Source organism: Rhinolophus ferrumequinum, chromosome 22, assembly GCF_004115265.2.
Source record: "Rhinolophus ferrumequinum isolate MPI-CBG mRhiFer1 chromosome 22, mRhiFer1_v1.p, whole genome shotgun sequence".
NCBI classification, from domain to species: domain Eukaryota; kingdom Metazoa; phylum Chordata; class Mammalia; order Chiroptera; family Rhinolophidae; genus Rhinolophus; species Rhinolophus ferrumequinum.
This window is the reverse complement of record NC_046305.1, coordinates 20,638,922-20,661,256: the sequence shown is the minus strand read 5'-3', so window position 1 is coordinate 20,661,256 and position 22,335 is coordinate 20,638,922. Positions and strand designations below refer to the sequence as shown.

At 40.6% G+C, this 22,335-nt stretch overlaps 2 protein-coding genes across 8 annotated transcripts in view; both read left to right on the top strand.

Moving 5' to 3' along the window:
• RCOR3 (REST corepressor 3) overlaps positions 1-7,574 on the top strand; it is a 50,611-nt gene extending 43,037 nt beyond the window's left edge. For 2 of the 7 annotated variants that reach the window (XM_033092640.1, XM_033092645.1), the window contains 2 exons: positions 3,878-4,119; positions 4,589-7,377. In XM_033092640.1, the coding sequence (XP_032948531.1) occupies positions 3,878-4,119; positions 4,589-4,933 (587 nt within the window). In that variant the 3' untranslated portion in view covers positions 4,934-7,377. Of the gene's footprint in view, positions 1-3,877; positions 4,120-4,588 lie in introns of all 7 variants that reach the window. The other 5 variants (XM_033092643.1, XM_033092641.1, XM_033092642.1 and 2 more) reach the window with 5 other exon arrangements.
• Positions 7,575-17,513: 9,939 nt separating this feature from the next.
• Positions 17,514-22,335, top strand: part of TRAF5 (TNF receptor associated factor 5) — a 45,377-nt gene continuing 40,555 nt past the window's right edge. The window contains exon 1 of the mRNA XM_033091949.1: positions 17,514-17,644. The gene's annotated coding sequence lies outside the window, so the exon portion shown is untranslated. The remainder of the gene's footprint in view (positions 17,645-22,335) is intronic.

Here is a 22,335-nt window from a genome sequence, read left to right as displayed (position 1 = left end):
CATTGGAAAGAATATATGATTTTGACTTTTAGCACTTACTTAGATGTACCAATCTAAGTTGTACCAGCTGCCCACTGCTGTTGATATCTTTTTACCTTCTTTGACACAAATTCTGGAAGAGATTTACAGAAGGAGGAAAGAAATGCATGTTCCCAAATAGAGTCTAAAATTAATCTTTTATTAATAGGAAAGAACCACATCCATGGAGTTTCTAGATGTTACTATGTTCTTATTTCAAAGATAGATATTTTTTAAAAATTAACATTTCCCAATTAGACTAAGAACATGCTCAGTTTAAGAAATTTTGCTGTAGGAAACAGGAAAAAATATCCCTCCAAATTTTACTACCTCAAAGCAGTTTCCATGTAGTATTTTAGCTTTTTTTTCCCCCCCATACCAAAAGCAGATTTATGATATCCCATCTATCTAGGGGAAAAAAAAGTCTATATAAATTCCACATCCAGAATTGGGAAACACCATGTTACAAATGCTCCTCAAGTTACTGTCTTACTAGCCAAAGCTCAAAAATATGCATGCATGTTTTTTTGTTGGGTAATATAGAAGACTGATTGGAAAATGTGGACTTTCAAAACTGTAATGATAACACAATGTCCTAATGAGTTATAGTTTATGTTAATTCCCAAACAAAACGTTAAAAGTATATGTTATATTCAAGACTATAAGGTATCATCTGCCAGCACAGGAGGCCAAGTTATTTCATTGTAGCTTTCAAATGAAATTTGGAAATTTGACTGAAAACAATTTTTTCTCTCCCTGGGAAATTTACAATTTACCTCTTCCAGGGTTCTCTGAAGTTTTATTCCACTAACCTTTGAAAACTGACCTCCAGACCTAAAGGTGAGAAGTTTAATTTAAAACCATGGTTCAAATGAACCTTAGCCTTTTACATCTTCAGGGAGAGAGAGAGATTTAATTCCTTTTATGATATAGCAATCAGATGGCCTTGTTTATTATAAACTATGAAAAAAAAATGGACCATCCTTCCCCCAGGTACAAATTGGAACTAAAGGAGCTCTCTTGTCGTATGTTGTTCAAGTTAGTTGCTCAGCATTGCCACCTCTGCTTATGTTGTCCTCCAGAAGCCTAGCTGGGGATTCTAAAGGAGCAGTGCCAGTAAATCTTCTGGTGTTTACTACAGTTGGATGAGTTACCAGCCACAGTAGAGCTTAAGCATTCCACCTTCTAATCATAATACACAGTGGAGCAGCAAGCATTATTGAGAACGTGAAAGTGATAAAGGAGTCAGCCATGTGTGACTCTTGTTGTTTGAGAATGAAAAACAGAATGAAGCCTCTGGGGAAGAAGAATCAGTCATATTTCCTGAGCACTTCCGATGTACTCAGCATTGTAATAATGCTGGTGCCGATTGGTATTCCATAGGACTGTGCTTCCCAACCTTTTCACATTGGGGCAAACAGAGAAAAGTAGGAAATCTATCACAACACACTGGGGCAAACAGATGAGGCTGCTGTTGCCCTTGCTCCTGTGCAGACGCTGCCCGGGCACATGGCAGGCCGAGGACCTTATGTTCTTAGGACCAGACTGGGATCCTCAGCCAGACTAGAGAAGTCTGCAGTGGTCTGAGCCTTAAGATTTGGCACCGTAGTTAATACAAAACGATCGTACAAGAGTTAATAATAAACATGCCTAGATGACTTGAAAAAAGTCCTTGAAATCCAAAGTGGGAAAACTAAAGCTCCTGTAGGAAGTAGCTTTGGTTTGATGGTCTGTAATTCTGGAAATGCAACAATCGGTGATGAGGTGAAGTCCACTGAGCTAGAGAAAATAAAGTGGAACATCAAAAAAAATAGAGTCAGAGGGAAGAGGGGACAGTTATATAATGGAATCAGATGTGGGAAAAACATAGTGGTAGGTTTTAGAACATATTTTGCTAAACAAATAGGTGTTCTGAGGGTTGTAATATCTTCAGACTTAGAGTCAGCATTAGTCTTATTGTGATTTCTTGCTAGGAATACAGAAGATCTAATCCTAGATTTATTTAAGGTTTTCATTTCTAAATTTATGTATTCAGTAGGTTTGGTCATTTCTAGAATGTAAATTAAATATTCCTTATGAAAATTAGTATCCTGATAGAACACTGCATCTAATTTCTAATTAGTTATTTTTCAGTGCAGTGATCCCAAATGAGTTACTGTTTTCCAAAGTATAAGTAGTAGAGAGGTACTTAAATATGTAGCAATAACTCCAAATATGAAATATAACCTTGAATTTTTACTGCCAAATAAACTCTCAGTGGAACCTAGCCATGATTAGAATTTATTTATACTCAGTTATGAAGTTGAAACTGGAAATTAGTTCATGAATTTTAAGAGAATATAAATTCATTCATTATGTTGCTAAAATATTGTAAATAATCTTTGAATATCATTATTACTTTATTGTTATACATATGTCTGTCCCTTTGAGAACAGAGCAAATGAGCATAGTTCACATACCCAAAACTCTGTATTAAAAATGGGATATAGTTATACCTTAATAATGTCAGACCTCCCCCTAAATGCACTAAGAGTCAAGCCCAGCTAGTTGATTATAGCAAGACATACTTATTCCCAAGTTCTTGATATTAAAATAAGGGCAGAATTTAAAAACAGGAATTATGTCATATCATGATGGTGCTTTAAGATAATTGGGTAATACCTATAGGTAGCAGTAAGAATATATCTAGCCTTTACTGGGGTATTAACACACCTTCTAGTATTCTCTCCTCTGTGAGTGTATGCATGTTAAGTTTATTTCAACCCCCATATTTCTGGCTGCTTACACACTTTACATCATAGGCATCAGCGTTTTTTTTCTCAGTTCTCATCTCTGTGAGTAATGAGTTATTGTTTGCTGGTATTTTTTTAAAAGCAGTTATTGTAATATCAAAAATTTTGACAACTTCTGTATTTTAAGTGCATCTCTTTTTAGAATGAGTCAATGAACTTCTTTTAGAATTCTCTTAAGAGCAAATAATTATCTATCTGATTATATAGTCACTTTAAATTTTGTAGCATGATTGACTATCTCAAGTTCTTAAGTCAAATATTATCCTTCATTATAATAAAATTTCCATAATGATAAGTTAGTTTCTCCAGTAACTGAATATACAGTCCTTCTTAAATTGAAGGTAGTGATAAGCACAACAAGTGCCCTCCTAATAGTCACTACTGTAACCTTATCCTAAGTCTGTAAAGCATAGCTAGGAATCCTTCAGATATGCAACTAACTCTGGAAAATACCTCCCCATTTTTTGTGCATCAGATTGTGATGATTCTCCTGCTTTTTATGTTTTAAATTCTTATTTCTATTCGTCAGTACCCTGGTGAGATAGCAGCAAGTAATCATGTTGAAGTTGGTATTAAGACCAAAATTATAATGCTTTTCTTAATGGGGGACCCTAAGGCTACTCACTCAGTCCATTGAGGGGATAAAAGAGATGGCTCATTCCCATCCTGTTTTGTTTATAAACGGTGTTGCTCAAATTTAGGTGACTGGCTACTAGGGAAATAAATGAATATGGAATTGAGGATGGAACAAAGAATTCAATGCTTTACAATAAATGGACTATATTTGAGAGTTCAAGAGAGGATTGGAGAAAATAACTGAGTATGTAAAAAATGGTAAGTTTCTGATTGTTCAGTTGAAGGCAAGTGGCTGGCTCCATGAAATGACATAATTGAGTGTTTTCATCTGGGACCCTGATACCTTAGCCTCTATCTCAGAATTGAGAAATGAGCAGAGTTTATCAGAAAGGATTTTCATTGCTGGTATCTTTTGTGTGTGCATGATGTATAGTACACACAGCTCTCCTTACTGATCCTTCACCAGGTGTATTATTTACTTTGCCTTCCAGGTGTCCGAAAATATGGTAAAGATTTTCAAGCTATTGCAGATGTAATTGGCAACAAGACTGTTGGCCAAGTGAAGAACTTCTTTGTAAACTACAGGCGTCGGTTTAACTTAGAGGAGGTATTGCAGGAGTGGGAAGCAGAACAAGGAACCCAGGCTTCTAATGGTGATGCTTCTACTTTAGGGGAGGAGACAAAAAGTGCTTCTAATGTGCCATCAGGGAAGAGCACTGATGAAGAAGAGGAGGTGTGTTTGTGTATGGAATTTGAGCTAATATGAGTCGAGGAATCACCATTTTGTGTGGTGTTCTGTAAGGTTAATTTGTCAGAGGACTAGCTAAATGAGCATGAAAGGTTGACAATACACTCACTCAGTGGTGCATCTCTCGTGACTCTTAAGTCATATGACATGCTAAGTTCTGATCCTAGAAGAATGGAGAGTGTATTGTTCTTTCATAGTCTTATTTTTATTTCCAGTGTTAAGCTGTTTACTAATAAAGATGCCTGTTTGGTAGCTTCGTTGCTTTTTCGGTTTTTGGTTTTTTTGTTTTGTTTTGTTTAAAATAAAAGAAGCTTGTGCTTCCAAAAAATACTGGTGTTATGTTTTTGTTTTGTTTTGATTTGTTTTGTTTTTCCTGTGACAGCCCAAACTATATTGTGTTAAGTTCATTAGGGACAATCATCTCATGCGTGTATTTTTGTTTCCTCACCTCTAGGCACAGACCCCACAGGCTCCTCGGACTCTGGGTCCATCACCTCCTGCCCCATCATCCACTCCAACACCAACAGCCCCCATTGCCACTCTGAACCAGCCTCCACCACTTCTTCGTCCAACACTGCCTGCTGCCCCTGCTCTTCACCGGCAGCCTCCTCCACTCCAGCAGCAGGCTCGGTTCATCCAGCCCCGGCCAACTTTAAATCAGCCTCCACCACCTCTCATTCGCCCTGCTAACTCTATGCCACCCCGCCTAAACCCAAGACCCGTGTTGTCCACGGTTGGTGGTCAGCAGCCACCGTCACTTATCGGAATTCAGACAGACTCACAGTCCTCACTGCACTAAAATTAAATCGGACAGAGTTGCAGTAACTTCACCCTCCATTATTACCAGTGCTCATCTGACTGAGGCAAGAGAGGAAAGACTAATCTTCCTACATACTGAGGCTGCGAACTAGTTCTGTGGCAGTGGGCTAGCATAAGTGGATGTCTAAGAAATTTTTTAGTTCACGCATCTGAGATGTTACACGACAAAAAGCCTACAGTTGGCCTCCTTTCTAGAGTATATGTTCAGCGACATGATCTTATAAAAGGAAAAAAAAAAAGATTAAGTATTCTATATACCAAGGGTTTTTTGTTTTGTTTTTACTGTATTTATTTTCTTGAGATTCTTTATATTCCTGCCTCTTCATAGTCAAGGCTCTTAGTACAGGAATATTGACTTAGGAATTGGGAAAACTCCTTAAATTTCTTAAGTTAAGGATGTTTGACTTTTTCTTTTTTCTTTAATTTAATTTTAACATTTTCCTATGTTAGGAGTGCAAGAATAAATAACCTGCATTTCAGATTTTGACGTATGTTCATTTAATGCATATTTAAGAAATTATAGCTGCATATCCCTTTTTTCAAAAACAATCTTGCTTTTTTTTCTAAAGGAATGTTAATATATTCCTTTCAAAGAAAGCAATTTAATCAATTGCAAAGCAATTGTATGAAACCACAAAGAATGTACTGGACCTACTAACTGTTTAACATACAGTTTAGGGTCCTAGTGCAACGTCCTTGCTTAAAGGTCATTGACCCATTATCTGTCAGTAACTAGAGGAGCGGAATCATAATTTTACTATGAATGAGGACTTAATTTGTTAAAGTGTGATGTCTTTAAGTTCCTTGAAAATGGAGTTAATTTTGATTTTTCCTTTTTTTTTTTTGTTTCTAAATGCTATCTGCTTTTAACTCGTAGTTGCCTACATTTGGGGACTTTAGAATTATATTTTGTCAGTTACGTGGAGATAGTGGTTATGGAAGCATTTATTTACAATGCCCTTTTTGTGTTTAGGTTCTGAACTTAAAATTGCCCTCATACTTATTAATATGGTCTGCATTTGATATAAAGGATGATTTCTTGATAAATCTCTATTGTATTATTTGGGTACATTTGTGTATTCCTTGCAGCCGACCTGTATGGCTGGTTTTGGTTTAGGATTAAATCATCAACATTATTTTATAAAATAAATTTAAGAATTTGTTCTGTGTTATCTAAAGATGTATCAGTATATTGTCACGATTGTGCTGTTAACCTAAAATGCTGAGACCCCTTTTTATAAAGAAACAAAAAAATTTCAAGTCTTCTTAATTCAACACATAATCATTAGGCACCTACAAAGAATATTTTACAAGTGATAGTATTTCAATGATGTGTTACTAATATTTTTGATAACAATGATTTCATATTGGAATCATGACGTGTGCAAAGGGACAGATCACTTAGATTGCTATACTAGTGGAACTTAAGGCTAAATGTTTGCACATTCATATTCTCATCACATTTAGAACTACTTCATGAAACGGTCAACATCTAAGGACCTACCGGTAATAGATGTTCTGAGAGGTCTTATAGTCCCATATTATTGGGAAAATAGTCCCTACCTTTGGCTGTAAAGCCTTAAAGAGCTATGGAGTTAAATCCACTGATTAGTTTTAATTTTGTAGTTTAGACTACTATCCACAAGGACTTTAAATTCTGGCATAATCTAAAACTTTTTCCAGGATGTGTCTGTCATTCTCATTGGATCATCTTCAATAGTTCCTGCCCCTAGATTGTAACCAGATAAAATATGATTTAAAATACTTAAGTATTCAAGAATTTATACTTATTTTTACTTTAAAATCATGGGGGACAGTTAGTTCTATCTTAAAAATATATAAAGCATTTTTTAATGTACTTAGAGTGTCTTGCATATGTGCATACTATATGGCTTTTACTGTCTTGTCTCTTGTCAGTAGACCTTCAGTATACAGTATGTGGGATACGTCAGTCAAGTTGGTCGGCACCAGCATCTGTCCAGCTGTGAAATATATTGTGATTGATTTAAAATCTATCCCAGCCGTGGGCCAAGGTGCTGTATCTGAGGGATGTGCTGTTATTTGATTTACATACACTAGAGCACACAGTAGGAAAATCTTAGCTTCATTAGTAATATGACACATGTATATAGTGAGATGTCTTTATTGTGTGCTTTGCATATTTTGTAAATATTTTGCACGTCATTATTTTTCTTTTTTGTTTAAGCAGTGTTTGGCCTGGAAGAGTGATAATGCTTGCTGCTTAATCAAAGGATTAAAGAGTTAAAGATGTCTATGTCTTCTATTTTTATATAATTTCATGTTGTATGAGGAATTTAGGACCTCTTCACTGTGAAATTCTAAATATTGGGTTTGTTTTTATAAAACAGCAAAACCTAGAAATGTTTTAATGACCATTTCATTAATTTCAAGGTTATTATTTTTGAAAATGCTACACCCAAGTATTTTTTTCATTACGTAACTAACAATAAATCACACTGTTGATAATACCTGGTAATATTAATGAACAAATATTTTTCTGTAGTTTAATTCCAGTGTAGTATGGATAGAGGGAAAGGTCAAAATCTTAATCTGACAAGCTAGTAAAATATAATGTAACATAAAGATGAAAGAATGTAAAATTCTGTCTTAATATAGGCCTACATTCTTTTTAGGAATAGGCATAGGGAACAAGCAAAAAAATATAACTCCTGATTTTAAAATATATTAATGTTGTAAGTACTTTGGTTATAGTACCAAGTTTAGTTATTAAATATGTCATATTATTTTAATACTTCTTCCTAGCCAAAGAATATGTTACCCATAAGTATTAATAACTTGGTCATCCAACATTGGGGTATCAGAGTCTCCTCAAAAAGAAGAATCTGACTTAGAACTCAAAGCAGGATCTTTTTGTTGGTGCTTCCCCCAAGTGAAGGATAAGTACATTCTGATTATAGGAAACGTAAGGAAAACTAAAATGTGTATTAGTTTTTTAACTTAGACATTTATTATAGATAATCGTTCATAAGAAGGTAACAAAATAAGTGAATACAGAAAGAATCCAAGAATCAAGTTTGAGAAACTATGCTGTATTATAAAATGTCTATAGAAGAAACTACCTCATTTTCTGACATTTATGGGAACACATAAACTGCTTTCTCTTAGCAAAAAGTAGGTCACTTACAACCTCTCCCAATTTAAATACAACTACTACTGCCTTGCTAAAGCAATGTTCAGCAATACATTTTAGTAACAATAGTGTTTGGGAGTAAACCATCAAAAGGAACACTGGATGTGTGAGTTTGTGTCTAAAAGGCCATGTAGCCTTACCTGCTTGTTTTCTGCTCTCAAAAGTCCTGTATACTTAAGGGAGGGAAAATGTTGGATTGGGATGTTTGCAAATTGTCATTACCAGATTTAAGATAGACTATTGTCTGTTGATGGGGGAACGGGTCTTTACATGTGGTAACTTAAACTTTAGAATCCTAAAGCTGGAGTTTGGGTGGAGTTTGGAGTTTGAGCAGAGTGTCTAAGGAAAAGTTACTGGGAATGAAAAGTGGAGAAGTCTAGGAGCAGTCTACAATGTAAAACAGCATAAATGTTAATCTCCCAGAATGTTACATTTCTCTGGGTTTTTAAAAGAAAGGTTAAATTTTCATTTGGTGTAATTTAGTCTTACACATTTTTGTTTTTCTTACGATTCCTATAATCAGAATGTATTCATCATTCATTTGGGGGAGGGTACAATTACCAATGACTTAAGAAGACCCTGAATAATACAAGGTATCTCTTGAAGTACCTACCTTACTGCCCAGAACAGCTTTTAGAATTGGCAGGATTTGGCTTCAAGAGGCCTTTATTCCCAAGAGCGTTTGTTCACATGCTGTGCCCTTTCCAAAAGGGAGTTTAAAAACAATCAATCATTGAGGGGCTCATCACTTGGCTTATATATACAAGAGTGCTCCCTCTACCCTGATGACTCTTCCAACGTGACTGAGCAAGTTACTTCACCTCACTGTACCTCAATTTTTCTTCCCTATCAAAATCTTACTGAAATGACAAGAAATAAAAAATAATAATCCTTAGTTCTGGATAGCTGGGGGAGATGCCACCAGCAGATAGAGACTGATTTATGACAAAACCACAGAATGAAGCAATCTCCCAACTTCATAAAGGCAAAAGAACACCAACATTCTCAGAAGGATCCCATAACAACCTCAAGTTAGAGGAGATATGGAGCATTTGCTTCCTGGTATTCATGCCCTTTGTGGGCTGGAGGAAGGACATGCTTCGAACCAGTACAGTACAGCAAGGGTGATGGGATGTTACCTCTGGTTAGGTTAAAAGATCGTAACTTCTGTTTTGCTGATAGACTTCCTTTCTCTGCTTGCATGCCTTGATGAAGCAAGCTGCCATGTTGAAGAGGCCCATGTGGCAGGGATTTGAGGCCAGCCCCCTACCAACAACCAGCAAAGGACTCAGGACCTCAGAATAACACAACCTGCTGGCAACTGAATCCTGCCAACAAACGTGTGCTTGGAAATGGATCCTTCCCCAGTTGGGCCTTGAGATGACTAGAGCCCAGCTACCTTGATTGCAGCCTATGAGAGACCATGAGGCAGAGAGCTCAGCTAAGCTGCACTCAGATTTCTTAACACCACAGAAATTGAAATAATGAGCGTTTTGCACTGCTAAGGTTTAGAGTAATTTGTTATATAGAATAGAAAACATACAATGGATAACATATACCATCTTAACAAAAGTTTAAGTGACTAAATTAGAGATGGACAAGGTTTCAAAGCAAAGAATATTATCAAAGATAAAGATGGTCATTTAATAATGACAACTGTGCCAATTCATCAAGAGGATTCCTGACAGAACCGCAAGGATTTAATACGCAAATCTGCCATTAAAGTCAGTGATGGCAATACCCATCTCAATAGTCAATAGAACATGAAAACCAAAAATGAATAAGAATATAGAAGACTTGAACAACACTGTTCAGCTACATTTACCTAATTGAAAATTACAGCTCATTCCACCCAACAACTGCAGAATAAACATTCTTTTCATGTGCACATGAAATGTTTCCAAAATAGACCATATTCTGTGCCATAAATAAGTTTTAATAAATGGAAAAGGATTCAAATCCAGAGATGTTCTCTGAGTACAATGGGATTACAAATCAGCAACAGAAATCTGGAAAATTTCCAAATATTTGGAAATTAAGCAACACATTTCTAAATGTGATATGAGTCAGAAAATAAATTACTGGAGAAATTAGAAAATATGTTGAATTAAATGAACATAAGTGAAAACAGTATATAAAAACCTATTGGATACAGCAAAGCTATGCTTAGAAGGAAATTTATAGCTTTAAACATTTATATTAGAAAGACCTAACAGAAAGAAAAGACTAAACGCAACAAAGCAAACAGAAGAGAGCAAATAAAGATTATAGTTGAAATAAATAAAAAAAGATTACAGGAAAACAATAGAGAAAAATCACTGAAGCCAGTATTTGCTTCTTGAAAAGATCTACAAAACAGATTTTGTTAGAAAATGTGTTAGATCAAGAAGAAGAGTGTGTAAATTATTAAAATCTAGACTGGGAAAGGGTCATCATTACATAAACTACAGGAATGAAAAGAATTTGTAAAGGAATATTATGAACACTTTATGCCAAGAAATTTGGAAATGTTTATGAAATAGGCAAATTCTTACCAAAACTGTCTCAAAAAGAGAAAATCTGAATCAAGTAAAGAAATTGAATTTGTAACTTAAAATCACACATAGACAAGCCTTGGGCCAGATAGCTTTACTGGTGAAAATTCTTTCAAACCCTTAAATAAATACCAAGCCTACACAAACTGTTTCAGAAAATAGAGGAGGAAAGAACATTTCCCTACCCATTTTATAAGAACATTATTACTCTGATTCAAAGCCAAAGGAAAATTTAAAAATTTCAGACTAATATCCCTAATGAACAAAGGTCCAAAAATCCTTAACAAAATATTAGCAAATAAAATCCAGCAACAGCCAACAAAAGATTGCCCAGCATAACCCCAATGGTGTTTATCCCAGGAAAGCAAGTTTGGTTTAACATTCAAAAATCAATGTAACGTCAGGGGTTTCTCAACCTCAAACCACTATTGACATTTTGCACTAGATAATTCTTTGTTGTTTACTGTAGGATGTATAGCAGCAGATACCAGTAGCATCCTCTCCCCCACCCCCAGTTTGACAATCAAAAAAGTCTCTGGCCATTACCAAATGTCCCCCGTGTCCTCCATGGAGCAACAACACCCACATTTGAGAATCATTGCAAAACATCATATTAATAAAGTAACGTGCAACGGCTGTATGATCACGTCAATAGACACAGAAAAGACGTTTGACAAAATCCAACATCCATTCATGATAAAAGCCTCAGAAAACTAGAAATACAAAGGAACTTCCTCAACCTGACAAAGGGCTTCCACAAGAACCCTTAACTGAATGCTTTCCGCTAGAACTGAAACCAAGGTAAGGATATCTGCTCTCACTACTTCTATTCAACATTTTACTGGAGACTCTAGCCAATGCAATAAGGAAAGAAAAAGAAAGACATAGAAATTGGAAAGGAAGAACAAGAATTGTCTTTATTTGTACATGACATGAAGTTGTGTGTAAAATCTAATTGAAAACCAACTACAACAATGAGTTTAAGAAGGTCACAGGATACAAGATAAATATAAAATCAATTGTATTTTTATGTAGTAGCAATGAATCATCTGAAAATAGAATTAAGAAAACAATTTTATTCACAATAGTATCCAAAAGAATAAAATTTCAGAACACATTTAACAAAAATGTGAAGGATGTGTTCACTGAAATTTATAAAATATTGCTGAGACAAAATTAAAGTAGACCTAAATAAATGGAGGCATATACCATTTTCACTGATTGGAAGACTTAATATTGTTAAGATGGCAATTCTGCTCAAATTGATTTACAGATTCAATCCAGTCCCTATCCAAATCTTACAGGATTTTTTTGTACAAATTGGCAAGCTAATTCCAAAATTTATATGGTAATGCAAAGGACGTAGACCAGGAGCCAGCAAACTTTTCTTATAAATAGCCAGACAGTATATATTTAAGTCTTTGCAGTCCACATAATCTCTGTTGCAACTACTCATCTTTACCAATGTAGTTCACAGTCATAGAAAATACATACATGAGCAGGCATGGTTATATGTCAATAAAACTTCATTTAAAAAAAATGCCAACTTGAATCTTAGAATAGCCAAAACAATTTTGCAAAAAAAAAGAACAAAGTTGGGTGACTTACACAAACTAATTTCCATACTTGTTATAAAGTTACATTAATGAAGGCAGTGTGATATTGGTGAAAGGATGGACATATTGATCAGTGGAACAGAATAAATATACTCACACATATATGGTTAATTGATTTTCAATGATGGTGACAAGGTAAAATCAATAGCAGAAAGGGCAGGATATCTATGTTTTAAAAAATTTTTACTTCATACCATGCACAGAAATTAACTTGAAATAGATCATAGGCCTAGATGTCAGAACTAAAACTATAAACTTCTAGAAGAAAATAGGGAAAAAATATGTCACCAAAAGCATTCCATAATATAAAAAAAAATTATAAATTGGATTTTATGAAGATTTAAAAAGATCTTTTCAAAACATGCAACTAAGAAAATAAAAAGAGCAAGTCATTGACCAGGAGAAAACATTTGCCAAACATATCTGATAAAAGATTTGTATCCAGAATACATAATGAACTCGTAGAACTCAATAATAAGAAATCTCACAAGTCAATAATAAGAGGACAAAAAAAATTTTAAACAGGCAGAAGATTTGGGTAGACATTTGCCGAAGAAGATATGCAAATGGCAAGTGAGTGCGTGGAAAGATGTCACATCATTAGTCATAAGGGAAATGCAAAGTAACGCCACAACGAAGTACCTATTAACACCCATTAGAATGCCTAATATTAAAAAGACTGATGATACCAACAGTTGTCAGGGATTTGAAGAAACTAGAGCCCTCTCATATGGCTGGCACAAATGTAATATGATACAGTGAAACAGCCACTTTGGAAAACTGACAAATTTTAACAAATTAAATGTACATGTACAAGAAGACCCAGTAATTTTACTCCTATTTATCTACCTAAAGAGATGAAAATGTATGTCCACACAAAAACTTGCATTCAAATGTTCATAGCAGCATTATTTATAATAGCCCAAATGTCTATTAGCTGGTCGGTGGATAAACAAAATGTGGTGTATCCATACAATGGCATACCTAGGCAGCAATAAAACAGAAGTACTGATACACGCAACAAAATGGATGAACCTCAAAACTATTGTGCTAGTTGACACAAAATACTACATATTTATTTACATACATTTTCTGGGAAATGCAAAACTATAGAAACAGGGCTGAGTCCAGGGCTGGGAGTGGGGGTTGACTGTAAAAGGACAGAAGGGATGATGGATTTGTTCTAACATTTCATTGTGGTTATGGCTGCATAACTGCTACATTTAGTAAAATTCACTGATTGGGTGAATTTAACGATATTGAAAGTATAACAGTAAAGTTGTTTTAAAAAGGGAAAAGTATGAAACAAAAGTTACATGCAAAGAATTGCAGCAGCCCCAGATGGGGTACCATAATGAGAGGCCCTCCTTATGCCTGTAGAACATCACATGGGAATTCTCAGGATAGAGGGGCAAGGTCGTGGAACACAGATGTCTTTGAAATCGAAAACATTTGAACTTTTTTTGTCAGAGCTTTTTTAGGCTAAGCCCTTCCTTTGCTTATGCCTTTCTTTCTGTCCTGTTTTCTGTGAAATGGAGGATGTCGCTAACCAGGGTTATAAGAGCATTGCTTAAAATCTCAAAAGGAAGAAATAACAAATAAATGGTTTTCTTTGTTACTAACTTATTACAAAGTCTAACAAAACAAATTGTGCCTATCAAATTTTATTTCATCGTTCCCATGGCTAAATAATAACCTTAAAACCTATATTTTAATGCCTTACAGTGACTATGCAGAATAAATATGTTAAAATTTCTTCCAAATACTGATGGAAATTGCTTATGTGAATCTTATTAAAGGAATTGTCTAAATGGACAGATTCCACATTTAGCCAAGTGATAAAAAAGAAAATGGCAGGTCTAATTTTAAAATAATAAAAATCTCATTTCTGCAACAAAAAGGCGGACTATCAGACAATCAAACCATGAACAGAGAATGGGAGGAATGAGTGTGTGTATTGAGTGAGAACCTCCTGGGACAAATACAGAATATGGCCACAGGTACAGCATAAGTCTGCTTTTTTTCAAATGAGTACTGAGCCTACACAAAATAGATAACAACAGAATGAAGCAAATAGGAACAAAGAAACACAGTCTTTCTTGAGCTCCTAAGCTAAAAGAGCAGCTGCTGGGTACACATATATAGGAGATGTATGTCCACACCAAAACCTGCACACGAATATTTATAGCAGCTTTATTCCTAATTCCCAAAATGTGGAAGCAACCAAGACGTCCTTCAGTAGATGAATGAATGAATAAAGACAATAGATGTAGCTTTTGAAAAAGTCTTTGAAAAAGGGTTTTATGTTTTTGTTTTTTTTTTAATTGCATCAGTCCTGGGAGAAGCTCCCTCCTCCCCCGCAGCACTCCCTGCCTCTCTTCTTGTGGTGCTCAGCACACTAACAGGCAGAGCTGGGGTTATTTGATGAAAGCAAAGAGACCGCATATCACTGGGTCAAGAAATTAAATATAGAATACCCATAGGCATTCATTCATTCACTGCTCAATGCAGGACTTACTTAGCGAGCAAGTGAGCATTCTGCTCCTTAGTGCTCAGGACCCTGAGGTTTTGCTTTTTCCCTGAGAGTGGTTTGCTGCTCTGTCACATTTTCCATTATGGGCAAAGACTTTCCATTGTGACTTGCAATGGAAGTTAGAGGCGCAATATAAGGCCCAAGGAGAGGATTTTTCCTCCTTGTCAGATCTCACTGATCTCTAGGAGATGGAAGATACGACCTTTAACCCTGCTGGAAGAACCCACTACATTGATCAGTCTTGTCACAGAACGGAAGCCTGAGGAAGGACAATGCATCCATTTACTTACTATTCCAGTAGATGGCACCCTCCTCTCTCCATGGCTCTCTCTCTTCATTGACAGCCAAGGCTGCAATCTCTTACCCTTTCAATTTATCCAGCCAATTAAAAGGCTAAAAGCCATGTCTTTTTGAAGTCAGGGAGTAATCTTAAGGTGCTCAGAAGAAACAGCTAAAAAGTTTAGCCCTTTTAGTCTACGTAAAAATTTAATGTATAGTCCAATCCTGCTCTTATTTTCGTTTAGTTTCAAGACTGGACTCTGTTTATATATTGAAAATATTTTGAGAACACTAAGTGATGAAATTTGTGTCCTTCTTAAAGTTGTTTTGTTTGAATTCACACCAACCATTTCTTTGAGGGGCAGGGTGGTATAGTGGCCAAATACTCCAGAACCAGACTTCCCAGTTTCAAATACCACCTCTCCCAAAGTAAGACTTTTGCAATTCTGGGCAAATTGTTCAAGAGATGTTTTTTCATCTATAAAATAGGGCTGATGATTAAATGGGTTGATATGGATAAAGCTTGAGCACAGTACCTGGTGTATAAGACATCATCTGCAAGTATTTAATGTTTGTTTTGTATGTACATTTATGAGTCTGTTCTGTCCTTCCCATCTACCTTCAAGATCCTTGAGGAAAAGGATCATGTCTCCTCCATCAGACTAGGCTGGATCCCACGGTCTGTATTATTTTAGACCCTCTGCCCAGGATTCTGGGATTTACAAGGGGAGGGGAACTGGGAAAATGTTCTTGACTTCCAACAGCCATTTAAAATTCCTCTACCTCTCCACTTAGACTCCTAGAGCTGGAGTCATGTGATTCCTCCTTCCCACCACTATGATTCACTATCTCTCCCAGCATCTGATTCCATTGTATTTCAAGCTCGGATATCATTCTTGGAACAAGTTGACTGCTTTATTCAGTTGATGGGAAGATGCGCGGGGAGAGACAAGTGGATCCCATTCAGTGACAGTACCGAGGGCCTCAGCATACCTGCGTATATGATGCTAGACCTTCCTGTTTCAACTGAAAGGAGATACACCTTTACAAGACATATTGATCGACTTTGTTGTATAGGTAACACAATGCTGGGGGGCGGAAGGGGGCGGTAATGAGAAGGGAGGAGGAAGTAGGTAGCCAGAAGAGAAGATGTACTGTGTGGAAGAACAGGGAAAGATATTAAGGTTTTTTGGAGTACCTGCTGTGTGTCAGGAGTACAGGAACGTTATCTCATCTTATTCTCACAAGATTGTGAGGTGGGTTTAGCGTCCCAAAATCATGCTCACAGGCCCCATTTCGGCATGGAGTAGCTAATCTGGCTCACCAACCAAAAGGTTTGAATCTGGATTTCAGCTCTTGTTGAAAAATAAGAGACCAGGTGAGGACAGGCTGACACCAAGTCTGGCTGCTCCCACGACCCGACACGTGCTCTTTAGTCACCCGTGGCCTTCCCCCTCCTGTATAACTACACACCTCCACCTCCCTCCTGTATGTTTTCCGCCTGGCTCCTAAGCGTATCTGAGTCGTGCACATCATTATCGCTCCCTTTTGCTGATGACTAATTGAAGCGTGAGGCAGTTAGGTAGCTTTCCCACGGTGGCCAAACTGAAATGGAGGAGCTAGAATTGAAATTCTGGTCCATTTCATTCCAAAGTCCATGCTCTTTAGGCATCATCAATCTTCACAAAGGAAATTTATACGGACTACAAACATCATTCAGACCATACGCTCACGGAGAGAAGTAATGTAAGAAAGAGTCCTATATTTAGGAGTCGGGAGACCCGCGTTCAGATTGTAGCTATAACACTTGCGGAGAGTCTAGCTTTCAGCACATCACTTCATGTCACTTCTCTGGGCCTCAGATAGCTCATCCGTAAAATGGGGATGACCAGGCCTACTTCACAAGTTTGTTTTGAAAATCGAAAGAGATGTTTGGAAAGCCCTTGGTACAATAGCAAGCTCTGCGATTCTAAGGGATTGAGCCAACGGCAAGGAGAAGGGCTGGCAATTTGTACGACTGCGGAGGTGAAGTAGTTGTAGTACTGTAGGTAGTGCTATTTGCACTACTGTGAAGGAAGGTGGGGAAGGATGGATTTGTTCTCAGACCTTGGCTAACGATGAAAACGTGAAAGAATTGCCTGAACCTCGTTATCCCTTGGCGAAAGGTAAAATGTATACAGTTCAAACGCACTTGAAGGAAATCAGCGATGATTTTTATTTGTAGGTACTAATGATTCCAGCGAAGGTGAATTAAAGTTCTAACTGCTCGGGTAACTGTCTCTGAGCCTCCTGTCCAACACCTTACAACGCGTCCGCGAGTCCCGGGGTCCTGCGCCCCTCCCTCACCGGGACTGCCCCCCTGGTCCCCGCCCCGGGCTCCGCCCCAGGCCCCGCCCCCCCGGTGGCGGGCCCTCCCCTCCGCTCTCAGCGGGGCGCGGCTGTGTTCTGGGCTCCGGCACTGACAGCCTCGCCCCCGCCTGGCCGCCGCGGGCTGCTGCCCAAAGTAGCCCCGCGCCTGGGGAGCGGCGCCGGCGGAGCCTCGCGCGCCCAGCCACACGTGAGTCTCGGCAAGTCGCCGTCCGGGGCGGCCGCGCCGCGGGGATGAAGCCCTTCGGCTGTAGGGCTGGAGTGAGGGGGCCCAGGAGCGTTTTTCGGCTCGTCCCATTTACTTGGAAACCGAAAGCGCAGCGGCGGCGTGAACCCCGTAGCCCCCTCCCCGCGCCTGGCGCTGGATTGATGGAACCCCGGGAGAGTCCCTGACCCACGGGGGCGGGCGCGAGCGGAAGGCACAGGGCAGCGGCCCGGCCTGACCCAGGGCTGGGGAAAGCCGACCGGGCAGTGGCCGCTGATGCGGGCGAGCGAGTACGGTATGGGGGGCAGCTGAGCGCGGGGCTTTCTTAGCAGAGGAGGGGTGTGGCGAGGCCGAGACTCGGGGCTCGGCCTGGAAAGCTACTCCAGAGCGCGGTTGTGGACTGGAGGGGCCAGGTTCAGGTTGGGGTGCACAGGTGGGTGAGGACTTTCAGGCGTGCCCCGCACACCCGCACTGCAAACCCCCAGGCTCCCTCTCCATACCCTTAGGCACCCCCTCCACTTTTGCAAGACTTTCCAACCTGAGCACTCTAGAATGAAACTTGAATATTGGAATGAATGGAAACCTCCAGAAACTGTTCGATTGAGCGTGTTCGTTTAGACAGACATGCAACACTCTCCCTCCATCCCCACCCCCACTCCGCCCAAAGAGAGCCCAAAGGAGTTGAAGGAAACCGAGACTCAGATAGGTGAAATGAGTTGCCCGGGGACACCTCGAGAATTGCTGTCATCTGGGTTCTCCACACGAAATTGCCTCCGTGTTGTTACCGCTCCGCTCGGCAAGGTTTTGGCAGTTGTGAGAATGATCAGTGAACAGTGGGGCCACGCTCTTGCTGCTAACCCCGCCAGACCTTCGTGGCTGGTTCTGCCCGCCTCCTGCATAGTTTCCATATTTGGCTATTTCAGATTTACTTTCATCGGAACTCAGTTATCTCTCTGTGACAGGCAGGCATGCTCTTCGCCAGCGTGAGGTTGGTGAAATGGGGCATGGCTCCCTGCCTAGGCTGCCCCCTGCACACCCCTCCCTCCTCTGCCCTGGGCTCTGACCCGTTTCCTGTGAGGACAGGCATCTAGTGACCGATTTAATTCAGTGAATATTTATTGGGCACAAGCGCTGTGTGGGAACTGGGCCAGGGCCAGTAGAATATACCCGTAGTTCCTTCCTTCAGAAATATTTGCATTTTAAAAGGGCTGTGGAAGACAAAGAAATTGGTTCAAGTGCTTCTGGGAATAGAACAGATCTGGGTGTGTGAGAGATAATTTTAGGCAGGGAAAGGCTGGGTAGGACTTCTCAAATCCAGAGTGCAGCCAGCCTCCAGCTCTGCCTTATACACACAGCCAAAGACAGGGGTGTTAGCACAATTGATGGTTTGGGTGAAAACCTTATCATCTCAACACTCCCACCCCCTACTTTAATTTGACAGAGAGTGAGGGAGGAAGGAAGAGAGAGAGAGAAAGAGACAGAGAGAGAGAGACAGAGAGAGAGAGACAGAGAGAGAGAGAGAGAGATTAGTGCAAGAAAGATGGCTGTGAGATGAAAGCAGAAAATGACTAATCTCTATAAAGGTTTTTGTTGTTGTTTTTGTTATTTTGTTTTGAACTCTAGATTAGTTTGGCTCTCAGATCCTGGGTTCCCCTTCTCTGGATCCTGGACAGAGACAGGAGAAAGTCTCCTGTCTGAGCCAACCTCTGGAAGTCCTGCCTGAGGGGAGGTGACTTTCTCAGGTCCTCTGGGCTGAGGTCTTTGACAGTGGGGATAGAATGGGCAGTGTTTCCATCTGTCAGCAAGCATCACCTGCGTGCCCACTGGCCATGGGTGGCAGGGCTGTGGAAAGAATACGGAAAAGAGATGGGACCCCATCCACTGGAATTACTAACTGTAGCAACTGAGATAGTTCAGTAGAGATGATTTGCAGAAGGTGGGAGCTAGATGCCTGAATGAGTGCCGTTAGGTTAGCCATGGGAAATGCTTCTCAGCATTTAGACAAACAGACCTTCATGATGATCTCAGCTTCGCTGGGAAGGACCCTGAAGAAAAAATGGTAATTCCTTGTTTGTAAAGCTTTTTCCCTTTTAAAGCATTTTCTCATTGCTCTTGCCGTTATGTTCTCATTTTGTCCTCTGTGATATCCCTGTGAATCAGGCCAAAGTAGTAGTATTCTCTACATCTTTCAGATGGTGAGGGTGCAGCACGGAGAGTGTAATAACCCTTTAGGCTCCACTGCCAGGCCAGGCCTGCCTCTGCAAAGTCTGGTTCTCTGCTCCAGGCCCCACATCCTGCTTTCTTAGAGCGTTAAATCTGCTTAACTTCTCTCCAATTTTAGGGGTCAGCAAGGGGACCCAGACTCTGATAATGCGTGTATGGTCTGCTCCCACATGGAACACACTCTCCTGTCAGCTGCCCTGGGCACCGCACGAACAGACACCCACCCTGTTAGCTCCACCCAGCTGGGTGCACTCAGGACAAGTTGTGTATGTGTTCCTGTTTATCCTGGAATCTGGCATAGAGAAGGCTGAAACAAATGTTTACATTGAATTTATTTGAGATGTGTCTCCCATGGGCTCTGAGCTGCCAGGAACTGATGGCTGGGAACGTGTGCTGGGTGCGGCTCTGGGGAGAGGGGCTGAGCTGCCGCAGGACTTGCTTAGATCCCAGAAATCAGAACAGCACTGTACCCTTTTCAGATAGCCTGTCTCACCTGATGAACTTCTCACTGCCTCCCTGAGAGAAGGGAGATGCAAGTGCTATTCCGTCCACTTTACCTGGTTGCAAACTGGGTCAGAAGTGACTTGAAAGATCTCTCATAGGGACCAGCCAGGACCCCAGCGCAAGTCTGCTGATTCCAACTCCTGTGCTCTTCTCATAGTATTTTGGCTGAAGGAAGCCGGGATTCGGGGCAAGAGGAGCGTGAGGGAACCAGAAAGGCATTCATCAAAAGCTGCCTGACACCTTTGTCACTCACCGGGGTTCTTTAAGAGCTGATAGACCAGGGAAAGGGGGAGCAGTGGCCCACGCAGTCTCCGAGGAGGTTTTCCTGCCCAGGTGGTGGCTTTTTCTGTGGTTCCTCTGGGCAGCTTTCACTCTAGCAGAGTGTAGCAGGTGGGTATCTGTATGTATGCTGGGGATAGAGGGGAACATGCCGTGGGGCAGAAGCCATTCCCGGGGCTGGCAGGCTTCTACCACTGCCGAGGCCAAGGTTGGGTCCCAATTAGTTTGTTGCTTTGCCCAGTGGACAGCTTTATTTGGAGGGTCAGACATCAGTTGACCTAGATGGCCCCCGGCAGCCCTGTCTTGTGAGGAAGTGGGCTGGAGGACCAAGGAGGAAATAAATGTGAAAATACTCATCAGTCCTGATAGAAAACTGCAAACTCCCCTAGCAGTGACAGTGATGAGTTCATTCTGCACGTTGTTACCTGGAGGCCGGCGGTGGTGCTCAGATTGCACTGAAGCAAGAACAGGTACATCCGAACGTGCTTGTAGGGCCAGCGTTAGATGACAGAGCCAGTGGGTGCCCCTCCTGGGGTATGTGGGAAGGGGTACCCATCTCACTTACTTTCAGCAGATCCCCAAGCCTCCTGTTTTGTCATGTTCTCCATCACTTCCCTCCTCACAGATTCGGAGCATCCCTGAATATCCCTCACAGCTTTTTGTCGTGTGTTTTTTTCTGTCGAGGGAAAGATGCTCTCCTGCTCCATGACAGAGTATCTTTTCCACCTACACGCCTGATTCAGCTCTCTCCTCCCTCAGAGACAGTTCCCTCTGTTACCGTCTTACCACTGACTCCTTCTCTCCCCCACATGCCCCGTCTCTGTTAAACGAGAAGACGCCATGCTTCCCCAGCCCCTCTCCTCTCCTTTCACCGACACGCTTCTGGAAGACTCGCCAGCACTTGCACTTGTGCTGTCGTCCCCCATCAATGCCGTACACCTGCTGCACTGCTCGGATCACCCTTTGAAGGCTTCCAGGGCCTGGTAATCCTGCTGTCGCCAGCTGGCTCTGCAGCTGTTGCCATCTCCGTGGAGGGGGCCACACCGTCCCCACTGAGGCTCCCTTCCTTGACCTCGAATTTCTTGTCCTCCTGCCCTGCACGTGCCTGTGTGGGGCTGGGTCCTCAGCTAGCTTGCTCTTCCCTACGATCCTCTCCCTAGAGCTCCCCTCTGCTCCCAAAGCTTAACCAACACTCTGAACAAAAGGCTGATCATGTCTCCCACTCAGCTCCCTTCTTGGCCAGTTTGATTTCTGATACACAGAATCTTCCCCGTGATAGTTCAGGAGCCTCTTAGATACTGGTCCTGAGCCACTTCTTCCTCTGTGTTCTCCTAAGCTGCGCAGAGATCAGTGCTCACCCTCGGGCACCTCTGGCCTGGCTATCCCCAGCCACTCTATCACCAGGGTTGCTACCTGAGTTCACGTGCGCCCGACCTCTTGGCTGTGCTACCTGAATTGTGCGTCCACTCGCTTTCCTGCCCTTCTCTTTTCTCTCCCACATTGCTGCACAGGGGCCTCCTTAATGCATAGCCTGATCGAGACCTACTGTTTTCACTAATGCCGTAGTGGAAATAGTGTGGACTTCAGAACCTGGCAGGCCTGGGTTCCATTCTGGATTTATGACTTGCTCGTAGTGGTTGTATGATCTGGACAAGTTGCCCAAGTTCTGT